Genomic DNA, 20,898 nt, shown 5'->3' with positions numbered 1-20,898 from the left:
GGCAGACACAGGGGTACAATATATTCTGGATGCCATATACATAGCTGTGTCACAGTAAAAGTTTCAGATCCGTCAGTTATCTGTTTACAAGAGAAACAATTTTAAAATTGAGTTTAAGGTAATTCCAATACGGATATACAGTAACAGAACAGTGTTTTTTTTTTTTATTTCTCTCTTCCTTATATCCAGCATCCCATAAATTTTATTTTAATTAAATGTTTATAAAGTAGCACAGTTTATGGCCTGATTTACTAATAAGGATCTCAGAGCCAATGCTGTGCGTGTATATAGTGCCATGTATTGTATATGATTATATCTATTGCATGTGCTTGTTTATTTACTTATTAGGCAATCACTATTATTTGTTTGGAGCTGTGATCATGTTATGTGATATATATATATATGTCATACATTGGCACTTATGGAGTGTTTAACGGAAAGTAAATCTATATCGATTCTAGTTATTTTGTCCCAGTAAAACCCACGCGTGTGATCTGAACTCTGTGGGGCGTAAACAGCAGCGACCAATTTTCTCCTAATTGTCTCCGTTTCTGTATAATTGGGAAGAAAATCTCTTCTACACATTGCAATTTATCTCCATTGTTTTGCTCAATAAATTAACACACACAGTGAATCCAAGTGCATATTTTGTAATGTATATAGCAGAGCTTCTATATGAGTGTTAGGTTCAATGCCTGCATTAATATTTAGTCACCTTAGCAAATGTATCTTTGTTATTAGATATTAATAATTCTATTATACAGTATACATATAAATAAACCTATTGTATGTCCTTACAAATAGTTTATATTTTATACCACGTATAAAGCAATGGTATATAGCCGAATGCACGCGGATGTAACGTGTATATATTATTATATATTTAGTATATATTTCATGTATTTCGTTGTGCAATTGGCTTTCAATTCACATTCCACCTCGTTTCTCTAATTCCAGGAAGTCGGGCGAAGGGATCGATTCTGTTTGCACACAGCTACGGCTCCCTGGGCGCTTCTCACCCGGGGCCATGTAGTCTGACCTCCGTTAGTAGCGGTGCCCACCACGCGTGACCCGAGCCCCATCAGCGCCCTGCCGCCCCAGGACACAGTGGAGCTGCAGGGTGCAGCGGGCTGTCCAATGACCCTGAGATCACCCGGGACGACAGACAGCCCCAGCAGCGTAAACAGCGGCTCAGTGGAGGGGAATTCCCCGCAGAGGGTCACAGAACAGGGAGCGGAGCACGAGGACCGAATTGCACAGTCTATGGGGGAGCTCCGGAGCTCAGGTGAGTGGGGGATCAGGTGGGTATGGAGGATAGGTGGCTATTCTGCACCACTTTGTAGGGAGGGGGCTAGTGAGTGTCATTAGGTCAGTAATGTGTGATTCCCAGGGCTGGATGTATATTGGTAACACACATAAATACTTGCTTTATTTTGTCTTTCCCTGGCTTTATATGCACTTGCTGTAGTTCCTGAATGACTGTACTCCTCACAGATGTATTGCATTTAAAATAAATAAGCAGCACCACCATTTTCATTTATTGGGACCTGGGCAAGAAAAGTTGGTGGGACCTCTCAGTCCATCTCCTTATTCTCCTCCACCTGTAGACCCTGCCACTTTATGAACCCAACCCCTGTATGAGCCAACCCTGTCCCAACATTCAGTCTGTGCTATATAAAGAATAACATGATATATGGCACCTATGGATATCATAAACTAAATAGAGGATGACATATCACCTTATACCCTCAACCCTGATGACTGTTAATGTTCAGAGCTGACAATCACTGCTTCAGTCTAATGAAGGGGTGATTGATCCCCGAAACGTCACTGATTTTTTGATGTGCAAATAAAAGCACCATTTTTCACAAATCCAGTGAGTGCAAGCCTTTTTCAGTCACCTATTTTAATTTTTTGCCTGCACCCTGGTGGTTGTCAGTTAAGTGCGAGTGCGCTCTCTGTTATTTTATATATATATTATACACACAAATATGAAGAAAGATGCACTCATTGGATATGTAGTAAAAAGAATTTGCTTCATAAATCCAGAGAGTGCATCTTTCTTCATATGAAGGATAGTGTATATGTATATATAATAACAGAGAGTGCATCTTTCTTCATATGAAGGATAGTGTATATGTATATATAATAACAGAGAGTGCATCTTTCTTCATATGAAGGATAGTGTATATGTATATATAATAACAGAGAGTGCATCTTTCTTCATATGAAGGATAGTGTATATGTATCCGGAAAAAAATGTTTCTCTTGATTTTACTATATTTAGGTTTTCTCTGTTCACACACCTATAAAAATCAAGTTATGTTAGTCAGTTAAAAATATTTGTAGCACTTTTAAAGCTCCTAAATCAAAAGTAACAAATTATAAATTTTGTCAAGGGTGTAAAAACTCACTATAATGGGAAACTGCCTTTCATGTATACTTTTCACTTCTGAATGTGTTACAAGTACATAAGATGCAAATCTACCTCCCCAAATATTTTTTTTTGTATGCACTGTGCATTTTTGTCCATCTCCGTGCTATTGTTTTTTTGCTAGGCTGGTGAACATTTTTTTTTCCGTTTCTTATAAACCTTCTATTTCTACACGATAAATAGTTACATTTTAATCATATAATGGGATCCCCTGAAAATATATTCTTCTTGAAGTTAAGCCTTTGGGATATGTATTTCCCTTTAGTGACACCCAAAGCCAAATCTGCAAATATGTTCAGGTACATAATAAAGTTATATTTAGTTTTAAAGGGACCTGAAACCCAAACATTTTCTTTCACGATTTAGATAGAGAATACAATTTTCAACAACTTTCTAATTATCTAATTAGTTTCATTCTCTTTGTATCATTTGTTGAAGGAGCAGCAGTGCACTACTGGTTTCTAACTGAATACATGGGTGAGCCAATGACAATCAGTATATATATGCAGCCACCAATCGGCAGCGAGAACCTAGGTTCTTTGCTGCTCTTGAGCTTGCCTAGATAAATCTTTCTGCAAAGGATAACAAGAGAATGAAGCAAATTAAATAATATAAGTAAATTGGAAAGTTGTTTAAAATTGCATAATCTATCCGAACCATAAAAGAAAATGTTTGGGTTTCATGTCCCTTTAAGGTTACTTCACTCATTGGAGGGTTTCCAGTGAGCACTAATGTAGTAGAATGAGTCAGCTAGTTTGCACTAACTTTGTGTGAGCGGAACTCAGATTTGATTGTTGTAGTTTCAAGGGTATTAAATAGTTTTAACCTATTTTTTTTTTATTCTTGTACTGATACTTAGAATTTGTTTAATTGCTTAGGAGTTATACGAATGATAGGTATAGTTTTCCATCTAATGACAATTATATATATTTTTTAGAAAGTTTAATACAATTTTAAAGTTTCTATTATGCACATGAAAGCCCTAATAAAACACATTCAATGTTCTTTTACCACAAATACAGGGACACTAACATCTTGAGATTTTAATATAAATTATTTTAATTATTTGCAGTAAGACAACTTTGCAGTATTCTTCAATTATTTATTTTGCCCCCTTTACACAATTTAAAATGATTGATTTTCTAATTGTTAGAGCTGAAAATGTGTCCTGTAGACAAGACTAACCCTGCTACATATTTTGCCCCAATTGTCTTCAGCAGATAACTGCAAACCATTGCAATTTATACTGCATAATGACTATTGCTAGTTTTCTCAGCTGCAAACTCAAGCCCTGAATGGCTCTTCCAAATGGGACAAATGCAAAATAAGATGTTGATTTATTTTAAAAGCATTTAGTCACTTGGCTAATATGTTATTCTGTAGAGAAATAACATATATTTAATTTTATTATAAGGTGTTTAGTTTCCTTTAAGTTACTGCTTTTTATTCTGAAGCTAATAAAATATGTTAGTTGTCCAAAGTATAGATTACTCACAGACCGATACGTTTTACATCTCTATTGGTGGGCAGTGACATCTACGGCAAGCTTAAAAATAAATTATATATCGGTTCAAAAGACAAGAAATTGTTATACTTTGTAAAATTTCAGTAAAGTGACATTGTACGGAAAAAACATCTCTTATTTTCCGAAAGAGCTTGATTTAAACGGTTTTAAAACATGTTTTGCCCCCCAAAACTGTTAAAAACAGTTTACATATAGATTAATAGTAATACGCCAATAGTTTTTTTTTTCCTGCAAGTGCTCACTGGCTGATAGAACTTTTGTTAACCTCTGAACAACCAGGTTTTTTTTTTTTTGCATGTCAGAGACCAAAGATTCAGCTTTTTCTTTGAGGTGCTGTATTTGTTACAGCCTTTCTGATTGGTTCATGGCCTGTAAGGGAGGAACACAATAAGGCAGTGGACTTCAACCACGACCTTGGCTTTGAGAAACGGCCCAAGTCTTCAAAAGACTCAGTGCACAGATCTTTAGACAGTATGTTCGCTTTTACACGTCAGCACAGTAGAGCTCAACGCTATGTGACATATCTAAACTTCTAGATAGTTCTATACCAGTTGAAAAAGTGATTGATGTATATCTCCCATACATAATCAGTTTCCAATTTACTTCTGTTCTAAAATGTTTTGTTCTCTTAGCATTCTTTGTTGAAGAGTGCAACAGTGCTCTACTGTGAGTTAGCTGAACACTGATAAGTGAGCCAATGATAAGAAGCATATATGTGCAGCCACCAATTGCCAGCTAGCTCCCAGTAGTACATTGCTGCTCCTGAGCTTACTCTTTTTAACAAAAAGATTCCAAGAGAACACATCAATTTTGATAATATAATACATTGGGAAGTTTTTTGTTTTTTTTAAATTACATGCTCTATCTCAATCACAAGTTTCATTTTCTGAATTTACTGTGTCTTTATTTTTTTTTTATTTATTGGATCTTAAAGAAGACATTTTATAATGTGCAAGGTTTTGCAAATTAAGAATTAACCACTTGAAAATCACAATGTGCATGGTAAACATATCTCCCTTGACTGTGGCCAGCTAAGCTAACCTGTAAATGAGTTTATACAGAACTCTAAGCAATCACTGTGTGGTACGTATCAATGTCACCGCATGCTTAAAAGGGTCATGGAAGTGAATAGTTTGCTTGTTACTCATTTTGTTAGTGAAAGGTGTCCACCACCTCATGGGTGGTGAGAATAATCACCTCAACAGTGGCTTGTGCGTGGTGATTGTCATTCCTGGCTATCCCATAATTGGTTACATAAGAGCAGGGGGCGGGATTGCACAAGAGAACTCTTGTGCAATGTTACTTTTTACCACGTGATATTGCAGATGAACAGATATTTATTTTCTTTATTGTTTTGCAGTATCTTATCTAGTTACATCTGCTGAGGCCAATAAGGTGCAGATATGTAGTAGGCTAGGCTTAAAATGTTTGAGTCCATGGCCCCTATTTAAGAAAGTCTGGTGGACCTGATCCGACAGTGCGGATCAGGTCCGCCAGACCTTGCTGAATACGGCGAGCAATACGCTCGCCGTATTCAGCATTGCACCAGCAGCTCACATGTTTTGTTTTATTCAGTGCAAAAAAACAGCATATGTAAATATGCCCCTGAAACATAGTTTAATTTTACTATAAAAAGTTTTCTAATACAAATATATTGCAGAAATTATTCTGTTATTATGTCCTTTTAAATTACAGTAAAGGGGAGGGGGGTAATGAAAACAGATCAAGTTTTGTTGTTTGCATAATTAAACATTTTATATTACAATTTCTTTGTGTTACAAAATCTAAGATCCGTTGGAGCATGCTCACATTTCAGATGAATTACAGCAAAATATTAAGGGCTGAAAGAAACTTCTTCGCACTCTGCTTGCATTCGCCTAGGCACACAGGCGCGCTCCCTAGTGAAACAATATACGTTAGTAATAGGCGTAATTTAACAGCCCGACCTACAAATAGGCACAGTTTCTTATTTATCATTGCTTTGCGCTGATAGGGAACTGCAATTTCGGCTTCAATTGCATGTTGTATATTTCGCCATACAGACTGAGGTGAACACCATTATAATACATGCGTTTACATCTTGTGATGCAGTACTTTCTTCTTTTAACTAATTTTTCAAAGGCTCAGCACCAAGAAGAGACTGTTATTGCCAGAAATTTGCGCTTCCGCTGGCGCATATGGGTACCAACAGTTTTATTTATTTATTTATTTATATATATAACCAAAACATGGCGGCATATTTATAGGGATGTACTATGATAAATTGGGAGTAAATGCTGTTTCCGACAGGCGAAATTTATCATTATTATGCCCCAGCTCACCTGCGCAAAGTTACGTCTATTTTTTTTAATAAATTCAGGCGCACATGTGCGCTTCTCCGGAGGCGAGCTGGGGCACAGTTCCAGGCGAGGCACACACAGAGTTCGCCTAGCCTTTGATAAATCTAGCCCTGTTATGTATACTGCAATGCCTTTATAGTTTCATTGAAATTAAACCTTTTTTTTAATGGTGGCTTAAATTTTGAGTTTATTGTCCCTTTAAGAGTGTCGGATTATTGTGCTGGGTCAAAGCCACCGGGCATCTCAGAAATTAGTTCCACAGACTTTATTATAACAGTTTATGCATTTTAAAAATACATTTGGCGACAGCATTGTGCAATCGAAGCCTGACGGAAGATTGATTTTTCTTTCTGGAAATCCTGACACATTTGCTTTAAATGTGTAAAGGTTATTAGAAGGAATTTCTCAGCCTTTTACCTGTAGACGTTATTGTGGTTTAATGTATGTAATTTATAAGCTTCACATGTAACAAGCATTTACATCTGGCATACACACTATTTTGAGTTTAGTTACCTTTGTTCCACTAGTACATGTGTGCAACTATCTGGCTCCAGTTTTTATGATTTTTTACAAAATTATTAATATTCTAAAGTTTAAATCCCATATTTTTACACATTTCTGACTGTTTCTGTGTAGAGTTTGCTCTAAAAACATTTAACACTAGAGAAGCAGCGTCCACATCTAAAAATAAAGATATTTTTTATGTTTTGTATATAATGGGTGCCAATCAGTTTTTGCTAAGCATGTGATTTTTTTTTTAATTTTATTAATTTATCTGTCTGAATTTTATCTTTTTTTTCATGGCATAGCCTTTTCTTCATTTCTATACTCTTGACTTGGTGAAGCTTTACGAAGCAAAAAAAAAAGTTGGTTCATATAAAAGAAACGCTACCGTTAAACCATTTTACTTGGCATCTTTTCAGATGTAAATATTTTTAATTTCCTTAGCTCTGCTGATTCCAAGTATACAAGATATTTGTGTCTTCTGGCAGCAATAAACTTTTTCTTTCTTTTTTTTTTTTAAAGTAATTTTTTTTAAATAAAAATGAAATAATAATTCATTTTAGGATTAGGGAACTTTTTTCTTTTTGTAGAGAATACACAAAGAAAGCACTAGTAATTTACCAAAAATTATTATTTTGTTTATTTATAATATAATGTTCTTGAATCATAGACACTCCATTTTCACTTTATTTTTTTCTTTGCATATTTAATCTAGTGTTAACTTTGTGCTTTCAAAATGTAATTTGCTAAAAATGTATGGAATGATAAATTTAGTTTTTAGATTTAAAATATATATATATTTTTAACATTTGGTAATATTGATGTTAGACGGTAACTAAAATGATAGAAAAATTGCATTTATTTTCTTTAAAATTTGTAGCATTCCAGAATCTTTCAAAGTGGTTGGAAGTTAACTAGTGGTTTGCTAAGAGTTTTTAAAATTAGATTTTGGCTATAAATTACTTTGCATTTGCTTAAAAGCTCAATAAAAATAAGTTAAAAAGTGAATAATGTAAGCAAACTATTAAACAATACAATAAGGATATGTGTTCTGTGTACTCTCTATATATGAGCAAAAACACCCAAAACTGCTAAAGGGCCACTTACATAACGATGATCCTTACCGGATCTGAAGATGACGCACACGGGTTACCCAGTATTCACCTGACAATCATTTATTGGACTTTTGTATTGTAATTAATCATTAGTAATTGAAGTGTTAATATATTTGTTATTTTATTTTAAATGTATGATTATATTCCATATAACAAAACTGTTTTCAGTTGGCCTTTTCATGTATTCTGCTGTGTGGCTTGACAAACTTAGGTACCAGTGGCACCTGGTGCCCTGGAAAATTCCCTGGCCCTGCTCATTTCAAGGAGAGAGGTGTGTCATGCCCATTCCCTTAAATGTGCAAGCAGATGATAAGAGTTCAGAGCTTATGCAGGAACACACTTTGAAATGGGTTTTACTCCCCCACTTCCTGCCCACCAGGCAAAATCAACTACTTCAAATTATGAAATAAAAGTACATGATCTGTTAGTAAACGATTTAACATGCTCTAGCACTTGTTTTTACATGTATGTATAATATATATATATACTAACAACAATGCAATATCAAGTATTTCTTTACATATTATCGCTTTAGGAGTGGAGTGGTGTTAGCGCTAATATTTTTGTGTTCCACTTGTAATCAAGCCCATTGTGTATTAATTATTAAGTAACGGTTTTTCATTCTATTACTGTTTTAAACCTCATTCTGGTTATGAGGTCTGTGTGTGTGTGTGTATATATATATATATGTGTGTGTGTGTGTGTGTATATATATATATATATATATATATATATATATATATATATATATATATATATATATATACACATACATGTGACGTCAGAGGCTGGTGAGGCAGTGGCTAGGATACGCCTTCATTCTTTAGATATCCTTTGTTGAAGAAATAGCAATGCACATGGGTAAGCCAATCACATGAGGTATATATGTGCAGCCACCAATCAGCAGCTACTGAGCATATTTAGATATGATTTTCAACAAAGGATATCAAAAGAATGAAGAAAATTAGATATTAGATGTAAATTGGAAAGTATATGGGTTTCATATGGGTTTCATGTCCCTTTAAATGGTGTGTTGGAAAACTGGTCAACTTAGTAAACATCTGATTTTAGTATAAAAGGATTGTAACAGAAACTCTTGCCAGATAACACAATGCTTGCTTTGATTATGAGATCTAGAAATCCATGCCCATTAAAATATGTTTAAAACATACTTTTTACTTTAATGCTGCAAATTATGCTTATAGATTCTTTCATTATTCAGTAAATATAAAAATGTATTGATCCAGTGGCGGCTGGTGAAATTAAAAGATGGTGGGGCGCTTGACCCCACCCCTTTAAATAAAGCCACACCATCAGATGGCACTACCAATTCATTAATTAAATAAATAAAAGGTAGACAGAAACACAGAAAAGCACTCAGGGGGAAAGGGAGAGAGAGACTGGGGAGAGAGACACAGAGGGTTAGAGAGAAAGAGAGAGAGACACAATCACACACAGAGGATTAGAGAGAGAGAAAGAGAGAGAGACACAATCACACACAGAGGTTTAGAGAGAGAGAAAGAGAGAGAGACACAATCACACACAGAGGGTTAGAAAGAACTAAAGAGAGAGTGAGAGACACAATCACAGAGGGTTAGAGAAAGAGAGACACTATCACACACAGGGTTAGAGAGAGAGAAAGAGAGACACAATCACACACAGAGGGTTAGAGAGAGAGAAAGAGAGACACAATCACACACAGAGGGTTAGAGAGAGAGAAAGAGAGACACAATCACACACAGAGGGTTAGAGAGAGAGAGAAAGAGAGAGAGACACAATCTCACAGAGAGAGTTAGAGAGAAAGAGAGAGAGACAATCATACACATAGGGTTAGAGAGAGAGAGAGACACAATCACACACAGAGGGTGAGAGAGAGAAAGAGACACAATCACACACAGAGGGTTAGAGAGAGAGAGAGAAAGAGAGACACACAATCACACACAGAGGGTTAGAGAGAAAGAGAGAGAGACACAATCACACACAGAGGGTTAGAGAGAGAGAATCACACACAGAGGGTTAGAGAGAGAGACACAATCACACACAGAGGGTTAGAGAGAGAGACACAATCACACACAGAGGGTTAGAGAGAGACACAATCATACACAGAGGGAGAGAGAGAGAGAATCACACACAGAGGGTGAGAGAGAAAGAGAGACACAATCACACAAAGAAGGTTAGAGTGAAAGAGAGAGAGACATGATTAAACATCCAGCCCCAACCCTATGTTCCACTTACTAATGCCTCTCGCTGGATTGGTTCAGCCCAAATAGGACTGCCTCAAATAAGCAGTTAATGGGCCATGCAATGATCTTAACCACTTGCATCCAGTAGGTGGTGCAGCATGTTGTGTAATGGTGGGCAGACCTGCTTGTGCCTCTCCATTGCACAACATATAGCTGTGAGAAAAAAAAATGCTGGGGGAAAAAAAATTACAATTTTTTTTTTAAAGCCAATAAAAAAAATATATATTTTTGCCCATATGAGAGGTGAAGCACTGCCTCACCTGCCTCTAGTGACTGCACATCACTAGATACATACATACATACATACACTGTATATACATGCATGCACGCGCACACACACACTCAGATTCACTCATGGATTGATATGCAAACTCATAGTCTCCGTCTTTTCACTCCCGTCTCTTTCTCTCCGTTTTCCATGATCCTTCCTCCCCGCATTTCCATCCCCTTCTCTTTCCACCATTTCCATTTCCACGTCCATTCCATTTACTTTCACCCTCCCCTCCATTTCCCCTCCGCTCTTTCATCTCCAATACTCCCTCCCCTTCCATATCCATTACCCCCTTTTATCACCATTCCCCCTCCTTTCATCTTAATTTCCCCTTCCTTTAATTTTCATTACCCCTTCCTTTCATGTCCATTAGCCCCCCTTTCAGGTCCATTAGCTCCCAATCCATTTCCATTATGTCCCATTCATTTCCCAGGGCTTCAGTGCGCCTGTGCCACTATCTTGCTGTCTTTCGATGCGCAGCATGAATGATTTTCGGAAGTGCAGCTGGTAGTGAAGGAAGCAGGGATAATCCCCGCCCCTTCACTACTCTGCCAGCCGCCGTGCGTTGGAAGACAATGGCGTGGGTGCACTGGAGCCCTGGGGGACAGCAAGCTGTGAGAGACAATGACGTGGGTGCACTGGGGGACAGCAAGCTGTGACGGCCGCCTGGTGCCCTTGTTGCCATGGTGCCCTGTGCGGCCGCACAGCTCGCACCCCAAAGGCTGGCCATACATACATACAAGCAGGAACAAACAGCTCAGTAACTTGTTCTTTTGCACAGTTACCACCTTGGAACAGCTTCTTTTAGCCCAATTGTTCTTTTCACAGAGGAGAATTATCCTGAAGTATATCAGTCTGATCCCGCCTAACAAGCTCAGTCCAGCCCTAAAATACCAGGCAGTCCTCCTGTGAACAAGGGACATGGCATCCCCAGAGAATTGTTTCGGCATTCTTTGGGCCTTGCCAGTGAGGTGCAGTCATCTCCCTCTAGGCACATTGGGCAAGGAATCCACATCTGTTTTCTCCCATCACTCTTAGGGAGACATTCGCCAGGGTCATAATATAAATACAATCAGAGAAAGAAGCAGTCTGCCAGGAATAAACAGCTCAGCAGCTTGTTGTATGTCACGGTTGCCACCTGGGAGTAGTTTCTTTAAGCCCAATATATGTATGTATGTGTGTGTGTGTGTGTGTGTGTGTGTGTGTATATATATATATATATATATATATCTCTGTCTGCAGAAATTTTTCCAGGAGGGGCAAGAAAGTGAAATATGCCCAGACAATAAGTGCACACATTTTTTGTGCTCTACTTGTAATGTAGCCTATTGTGTATATAGTGACATAGTTTTACATGTTTTTGTTTTTAACCTTATTCTATATATTATATTATTATAAATAAGCACACAAAGTATGTGTAATTACTGGTGGCAATATTGTTTGTGTGTGTGTATGTGTATATATATATATATATATATATATATATATATATATATATATATATATATATATATATATATATATATATATATATACACTGCTCAAAAAAATAAAGGGAACACTAAAATAACACATCCTAGATCTGAATGAATTAAATATTCTAATTAAATACTTTGTTCTTTACATAGTTGAATGTGCTGACAACAAAATCACACAAAAATTAAAAAATGTAAATCAAATTTTTTAACCCATGGAGGTCTGGATTTGGAGTCACACTCAAAATTAAAGTGGAAAAACACACTACAGGCGGATCCAACTTTGATGTAATGTCCTTAAAACAAGTCAAAATGAGGCTCAGTAGTGTGTGTGGCCTCCACGTGCCTGTATGACCTCCCTACAACGCCTGTGCATGCTCCTGATGAGGTGGCGGATGGTCTCCTGAGGGATCTCCTCCCAGACCTGGACTAAAGCATCCACCAACTCCTGGACAGTCTGTGGTGCAACGTGAAGTTGGTGGATGGAGCGAGACATGATGTCCCAGATGTGCTCAATTGGATTCAGGTCTGGGGAACGGGTGGGCCAGTCCATAGCATCAATGCCTTCGTCTTGCAGGAACTGCTGACACACTCCAGCCACATGAGGTCTAGCATTGTCTTGCATTAGGAGGAACCCAGGGCCAACTGCACCAGCATATGTTCTCACAAGGGGTCTGAGGATCTCATCTCGATACCTAATGGCAGTCAGGCTACCTCTGGAGAGCACATGGAGGGCTGTTCGGCCCCTCAAAGAAATGCCACCCCACACCATTACTGACCTACTGCCAAACCGGCCATGCTGGAGGATGTTGCAGGCAGCAGAACGTTTTCCACGGCATCTCCAGACTGTCACGTCTGTCAAATGTGCTCAGTGTGCACCTGCTTTCACCTGTGAAGAGCACAGGGCGCCAGTGGCGAATTTGCCAATCTTGGTGTTCTCTGGCAAATGCCAAACGTCTTGCACAGTGTTGGGCTGTAAGCACAACCCCCACCTGTGGACGTCGGGCCCTCATACCCCCCTCATGGAGTCTGTTTCTGACTGTTTGAGCAGACACATGCACATTTGTGGCCTGCTTGAGGTCATTTTGCAGGCCTCTGGCAGTGCTCCTTCTGTTCCTCCTTGCACAAAGGCGGAGGTAGCGGTCCTGCTGCTGGGTTGTTGCCCTCCTATGGCCTCCTCCACGTCTCCTGATGTACTGGCCTGTCTCCTGGTAGCGCCTCCATGCTCTGGACACTACGCTGACAGACACAGCAATCCTTCTTGCCACAGCTCGTATTGATGTGCCATCCTGGATGAGCTGCACTACCTGAGCCACTTGTGTGGGTTGTAGACTCCGTCTCATGCTACCACTAGAGTGAAAGCACAGCCAGCATTCATAAGTGACCAAAACATCAGCCAGAAAGCATAGGAACTGAGAAGTGGTCTGTGGTCACCACCTGCAGAACTACTCCTTTATTGGGGGTGTCTTGCTAATTGCCTATAATTTCCACCTGTTGTCTATCCCATTTGCACAACAGCATGTGACATTGATTGTCACTCAGTGTTGCTTCCTAAGTGGACAGTTTGATTTCACAGAAGTGTGATTGACTTGGAGTTACATTGTGTTGTTTAAGTGTTCCCTTTATTTTTTTGAGCAGTGTGTATATATATATATATATATATATATATATATATATATATATATATATATATATATATATATATATATATATATATATATATATATATATATATATATATATAAATTGTATGTTACACAAGTCACATAATATGGCCAAATTTTTCTTAGCCAGTCACCAACCAATGTTGACTGGTCCTAACACTACAATATTTTGTCTTTATGAGCTGAATCATTCCTGCTTTTAATCTTTATAATAGAATGAGACTCCCTGGCTTTATATGCAACTTTAATACACTGTCATGAGTTCAAATGAGCTTGGGTGGGGTGCTTAAATTTGCATAAAAAATAATAAAAAAAAATGGACACTTACTAGCTACAGCTAGTTATTAAATGACCATTAAACTTGACATTTCAACTACGCATAACATTTTTCATTTTTGCAAGTGTAATTTTGCTGCCCTTTTGTTGTAAAATACATCTAAAATGTGTGCTTGTTTTATTTTCTCCCAGGGAGGTTTCGGTTAATACTTTTAGGCAATTTATGTGAGCTTTTGTTTACTTCACTCTTCCCCCCCCCCCCTAAGATTCTCAGCAGTCACATGTTTTGAAAGGGTATATTATCAGTATTGCATCAACAATCATGATAGGCAAATCATTCTTTGCAGTATAAACTAGGTTGAATCAGTGCTAAACCATCTATCTTAAAGTGATGTTAAATTTCAGACTATAAGAATGCTGCAATGAAAAAATATATTAGTTTGCAAGTAAAACCACTATTATTTTTTTAAAGTGTATAAATATAGTTTGTAATAAGATTTATAATCCTAATTAGTATTGTCTGTTCCTCTGCCCCCTTTCATTTCCTCTTTTGTCTGGGCTGTGATGTATAGAGCAGTCCTACTCACTCTTTACATAGGCTCTCTAAGGGCTGTAAAGGGTCCGAACTTCAAGAGTGTCAAATTACACGTTGATTGGATGTTCACTGAAATTTTATAAATAAAAGAAATAAAAAAGAGTTTATTCAAGTTCGACGACATAACATTGCAATAGAGGCATTACTATATGGGGTGATTTAACCCTTTCATAGATGGATTAAAAACAAAAGGTTCAAAATCATGTAGTTTACAATTTGTGTTTAGTGGTCCTTCAAAAGAAAGGGGGGGGGGGGAGAAATGGACATTCAATTGTGGTGTTTTTTGTTGTTGTTGTTGCAGTTTTTACTCCCCCTGTGGATATCTATCTATCTTCAATTATGTTGAACCAATGTGAATTTTACTGTAGAATCTGAAATTATATATAATTTATATTCTAATTTCTTATGTCCGTTAGTATTCTAAATCTAAAGGGGCACAATACTGCATTTGATGTAGAATATTGTATTTCTTGTTAGTATTTAGTATGTAGTTAAAATAAAACTTGTCAATGAGACGTCATTTAAATAAATGATAAGAGAATATTGAGGAACCAACCATATATTTTTAAGGAGCCCACAATGGATTTTGTAAATTATTTTTGAGTCTTAAAAACAGGAAGTTACAATTCCTTAAAGGGCCAGCAAACCCACAAAATAATGTTATATAATTCTGCACATAGTGCAGAATTATATAACATCAGCTTAGCGCCATCTTTCTACCTTAAAAGATTTCAGTGAAAAATTTCTACGAAATTTACTTTTACAGTACGCCGCTCCTGGCTCTACTGAGCGGGTCTGTTTGTTATCCCTAAGTGCATCGGGCACGCTGTCTATTCACAGCCGGCCCGATTGTGCCATTAAACTCAATGTAACTCGCTCCCACTCTGGTCTGGTAGCAGGAGCGAGTTACATTGAGCTTAATGGTGCGATCGGGCCAACTGAATATACAGCGTGCCCGATGCGCTTAGGGATGACAAACAGACCCGTTCAGTTGAGCCAGGAGCGGCGTACTGTGAAAGTAACTTTCATAGCAATTTTTCACTGAAATCATTTAAGGTAGAAAGATGGCGCTAAGCTGATGTTATATAATTCTGCTCTATGTGCAGAATTATATAACATTATTTTGTGGGTTTGCTGGCCCTTTAAGGAATTGTAACTTCCTGTTTTTAAGACTCCAAAATAATTTTCAACAGACAGGGCATATTTCCTTTACTGTGAGTTGGTATACAAGTGAAAATCTACAACAAGGTGAGCTGCAAATTGATTGATTGTTATCTGGTATTTTGGTACAATATATATCTATCTGGGCCATTGGCGGGTAGAAATTTAACAGTGGCAAGTGAAAGTTAGTTAGAGAGTCTGAAGTCTGGTGGCATGTTGTAAGTAGCAAAGTTAGCACGTTGTATTTGCAGAATGTACATTCCTATTCCAGCACTAACACACATTTTGGGCTATGTGCTAAAACTATTATCTAAAGGGATATTATATATCCATGAAAGTGCAAGGATGTTATTCCTCTAGGGCTATAGGGACCCCATTAGCGCTTAGAATGTTACTTCTGAGAAGGTAAACAGGGGCAGAAAGAGACTGTAGGAAAGAAGTAGAAGTGGAGAAGAAGGTAGCGTTTAGAGAGAATAGAGAAAAAAGAGTGAAAAGAAGCACATTTTCTTGTTTGGGAGTATGGCTTGATAGCCAACTAAAGATAAATCTCGACTCGAAGAGGGCTCATATGGGAGCCGAAACGTCGACTTTGATTTTCTACAAATTACATTTTGGTATTGTCAGAATAAATATATTCATTGTCTACAAAAAAATCCTGACAGTGCCCTTCAACCTGGGAGGATTGCACCCAGGTTGTTAACACACCGCCAAGGTTGGAGTGCTGGGCCACTGGCTAATTGACTTTATATATATATATATATATATATATATATATATATATATATATATATATATATATATATATATATATATATATATATATATATATATATATATATATATATATATATATATATAATATATATTTGATGATGGTTTTTTTTTATTTTTTTTTATTGTGAAGCGATAACAAATAGGACAAAATAACAGAAAAAAGTCAATGTGCATAACTATTTACCCCCCTAAAGTCAATACTTTGTGGCAATCACACCTCTAAGTCGCTTTGGATAAGTCTCTATGAGCTTGCCACATCTTATCACTGGGATTTTAGCCCATTCCTCCTTGCAAAACTGCTCCAGCTCCTTCAAGTTGGATGGTTTGCGCTTGTGAACAGCAGTCTTTAAGTCTGACCACAGATTTTCTATTGGATTGAGGTCTGGGCTTTGACTAGGCCATTCCAACACATTTACATTTTCCCCTTAAACCACTCAAGTGTTGCTTTAGCAGTGTGTTTGGGGTCATTGTCCTGCTGGATGGTGAACCTCCGTCCTAGCCCAAATTACCCACAGAGTGGTCCAGGTTTTGCTCAAGAATATCCCTGTATTTTGCACCATCCATCTTTCCCTCAACTTTGACCAGTTGCCCAGTGCTGGTTGCTGAAAAACATCCCCACAGCATGATGCTGCCACCACCATGTTTCACTGTGGGGATGGTGTTCTTTGGGTGATTTGATGTGTTGGGTTTGCGCCAGACATTGCGTTTTCTTTGATGGCCAAAAAGTACAATTTTAGTCTCATCAGACCAGAGCACCTTCCCACATTACTTTTCGCAAACTCAAAACGTGCCTTTTTGTTTTTTGCTGAAAGTAATGGCTTTCTTCTGGCCACTCTGCCATAAAGCCCAACTCTATGGAGCATACGGCTTATTGTCGTCCTATGTACAGATACTCCAGTCTCTGCTGTGGAACTCTGCAGCTCCTCCAGGGTTACCCTAGGTCTCTGTACTGCCTCTCTGATTAATGCCCCCCTTGCCCGGTCCGTGAGTTTTGGTGGGCGACTGTCTCTTGGCAGGTTTGCTGTTGTGCCATGTTCTTTCCATTTGGTTATGATAGATTTGATGGTGCTCCTGGGATCATCAAAGATTTAGATATTTTTTTTATAACCTAACCCTGATTTGTACTTCTCAACCTAACCCTTACTTGTTTGGAGAGTTCCTTGGTCTTAATGGCAGTGTTTGGTTAGTGGTGCCCCTTGGTTAGGTGTTGCAGCCAATGGGGCCTTTCAAAAAAGGTGTGTATATGTAATGAGAGATCATGTGACACTTAGATTGCACACAGGTGGACATCATTTCACTAGTTATGGGACTTCTGAAGGTAATTGGTTGCACCAGAGCTTTTTATGGGCTTCATAACAAAGGGGGTGAATACATACGCACATGCCTATTTTCTATTTCTAAAAAATAGTTTTATGTATATATTTTTCTCATTTCACTTCACCAACTTAGACTGTTGTGTTCTGATCCATCACATACAATTCAGATTAATAAAACATTGAACTTAAAGGGGCAGTAAACTTACAAACTAAAGTTATATAATTCTTCACATAGTGCAGAATTATATAACATTAGCTTACCGGCACATTTATACTTTAATGGATTGCAGAGAAATTGTAACTAAAACCTCCTTTCTCCAACATAGGTGTGTCCGGTCCACGGCGTCATCCTTACTTGTGGGATATTCTCTTCCCCAACAGGAAATGGCAAAGAGCCCAGCAAAGCTGGTCACATGATCCCTCCTAGGCTCCGCCTACCCCAGTCATTCTCTTTGCCGTTGTACAGGCAACATCTCCACGGAGATGGCTTAGAGTTTTTTAGTGTTTAACTGTAGTTTTTCAATTGGGAAGCGGATTTTCTGAGTCGTCAGACATTGCATCCGGGGGAGTGGGAACTCCATCCGGAAATCTTGCCCAAGTCACTCAACCGTGGGGCATTCCAGACATGGATCTGATGGCCTCTCGTCAGAACTTCAGAGTTCCTTACTACGGGTACAGATCCAGGGATCCCAAGGCGGCTCTAGTGGATGCACTAGTAGCACCTTGGACCTTCAAACTAGCTTATGTGTTCCCGCCGTTTCCTCTCATCCCCAGGCTGGTAGCCAGGATCAATCAGGAGAGGGCGTCGGTGATTTTGATAGCTCCTGCGTGGCCACGCAGGACTTGGTATACAGATCTGGTGAATATGTCATCGGCTCCACCATGGAAGCTACCTTTGAGACGAGACCTTCTTGTTCTAGGTCCGTTCGACCCACTCCAGCTGACTGCTTGGAGATTGAACGCTTGATCTTATCAAAGCGAGGGTTCTCAGATTCTGTTATTAATACTCTTGTTCAGGCCTGAAAGCCTGTAACCAGAAAATTACCACATAATTTGGTATATCTGTTGGTGTGAATCTGCAGGATTCCCTTGGGACTAGGTTAAGATTCCTAAGAGTCTATCCTTCCTTCGAGAAGGATTGGAAAAAGGATTATCTGCAAGTTCCTTGATGGGACAGATTTCTGCCTTGTCTGTGTTACTTCACAAAAAGCTGGCAGCTGTGCCAGATGTTCTAGCCTTTGTTCAGGCTCTGGTTAGAATCAAGCCTGTTTACAAAATTTTGACTCCTCCTTGGAGTCTCAACCTAGTTCTTTCAGTTCTTCAGGGGGTTCCGTTTGAACCCTTACATTCCGTTGATATTAAGTTATTATCTTGGAAAGTTTTGTTTTTGGTTGCAATTTCTTCTGCTAGAAGAGTTTCAGAATTATCTGCTCTGCAGTGTTCTTCTCCTTATCTGGTGTTCCATGCAGATAAGGTGGTTTTGCGTACTAAACCTGGTTTTCTTCCAAAAGTTGTTTCTAACAAAGACATTAACCAGGAGATAGTTGTGCCTTCTTTGTGTCCTAATCCAGTTTCAAAGAAGGAACGTTTGTTGCACAACTTGGATGTAGTTCGTGCTCTCAAATTTTACTTAGCAGCTACTAAGGTTTTCAGACAAACTTTGGCTTTGTTTGTTGTTTATTCTGGTAAACGGAGAGGTCAAAAAGCAACTTCTACCTCTCTCTCCTTCTGGATTAAAAGCATTATCCGATTGGCTTATGAGACTGCCGGACGGCAGCCTCCTGAAAGAATCACAGCTCACTCCACTAGGGCTGTGGCTTCCACATGGGCCTTCAAGAACGAGGCTTCTGTTGATCAGATATGTAAGGCAGCGACTTGGTCTTCACTGCACACTTTTTCTAAATTTTACAAATTTGATACTTTTGCTTCTTCTGAGGCTATTTTTGGGAGAAAGGTTTTGCAAGCCGTGGTGCCTTCCATTTAGGTGACCTGATTTGCTCCCTCCCTTCATCCGTGTCCTAAAGCTTTGGTATTGGTTCCCACAAGTAAGGATGACGCCGTGGACCGGTCACACCTATGTTGGAGAAAACAGAATTTATGTTTACCTGATAAATTACTTTCTCCAACGGTGTGTCCGGTCCACGGCCCGCCCTGGTTTTTTTAATCAGGTCTGATAATTTATTTTCTTTAACTACAGTCACCACGGTAACATATGGTTTCTCCTATGCAAATATTCCTCCTTTACGTCGGTCGAATGACTGGGGTAGGCGGAGCCTAGGAGGGATCATGTGACCAGCTTTGCTGGGCTCTTTGCCATTTCCTGTTGGGGAAGAGAATATCCCACAAGTAAGGATGACGCCGTGGACCGGACACACCGTTGGAGAAAGTAATTTATCAGGTAAACATAAATTCTGTTTTTACCAGAACACCGCTCCTTGCTCTACTGAGCGAGTCTGGATTTTACACAGCACATCTCTAGACCAGAGCGGGAGCGAGCTACATTCATTTTAATGGCGCGACCGGGCACACAGTGTTGCAGAGATGCGCTGTGTAAAATCCAGAACCGCTCAGTAGAGCAAGGAGCGGCGTTCTGGTAAAAGGAGGTTTAAGTTACAATTTCTCTGCAATCCTTTAAAGTATAAAACTACCGGTAAGCTAATGTTGTATAATTCTGCACTATGTGCAGAATTATATAACATTATTTTGTATGTTTATTGCCACTTTAATGCTGTAATGTAACAAAATAGGTAAAAAGTCAAGGGGGTGAATACTTTTGCAAGGCATTATTTCTGTGTGTGTGTACATGTATATGTGTATATATATATATATATATATATATATATATATATATATATATATATATATATATATATATATATATATATATATATATATAAAATCTTGGAATATCTATTTATAAATATATATATAAAATCTTGGAATATCTATTTATAAATACTTGCAACATTTTCTGCTATGTGCAAAACATTGGAATGTGAAAATATTTTTAGTAAATACAATTTCTTTATTAAATATGGATATTGCATAAATATGCTTTTATTTGTTTTCATCTACTTAACTGAATAGGGCTCCAATGCACTTCTGTATATGTGTACATATGTATTTTTGTGTATATATGTTTTTAAATACATATATACACATATAAATAAAATGCATATATATATATATATATATATATATATATA

At 38.1% G+C, this 20,898-nt stretch overlaps 1 protein-coding gene across 2 annotated transcripts in view; it reads left to right on the top strand.

Moving 5' to 3' along the window:
- The window catches only part of SOCS2 (suppressor of cytokine signaling 2), an 85,689-nt gene that overhangs the window by 1,551 nt on the left and 63,240 nt on the right, over positions 1 to 20,898 (top strand). For both annotated transcript variants that reach the window (XM_053716898.1, XM_053716897.1), the window contains exon 2: positions 958 to 1,285. In XM_053716898.1, coding sequence (XP_053572873.1) covers positions 1,138 to 1,285 — 148 coding nt within the window. In that variant the 5' untranslated portion in view covers positions 958 to 1,137. The remainder of the gene's footprint in view (positions 1 to 957; positions 1,286 to 20,898) is intronic.

Source organism: Bombina bombina, chromosome 6, assembly GCF_027579735.1.
Source record: "Bombina bombina isolate aBomBom1 chromosome 6, aBomBom1.pri, whole genome shotgun sequence".
NCBI lineage: Eukaryota > Metazoa > Chordata > Amphibia > Anura > Bombinatoridae > Bombina > Bombina bombina.
The sequence above is the reverse complement of the archived record's forward strand: the minus strand, read 5'-3'. Positions and strand labels throughout refer to the sequence as shown.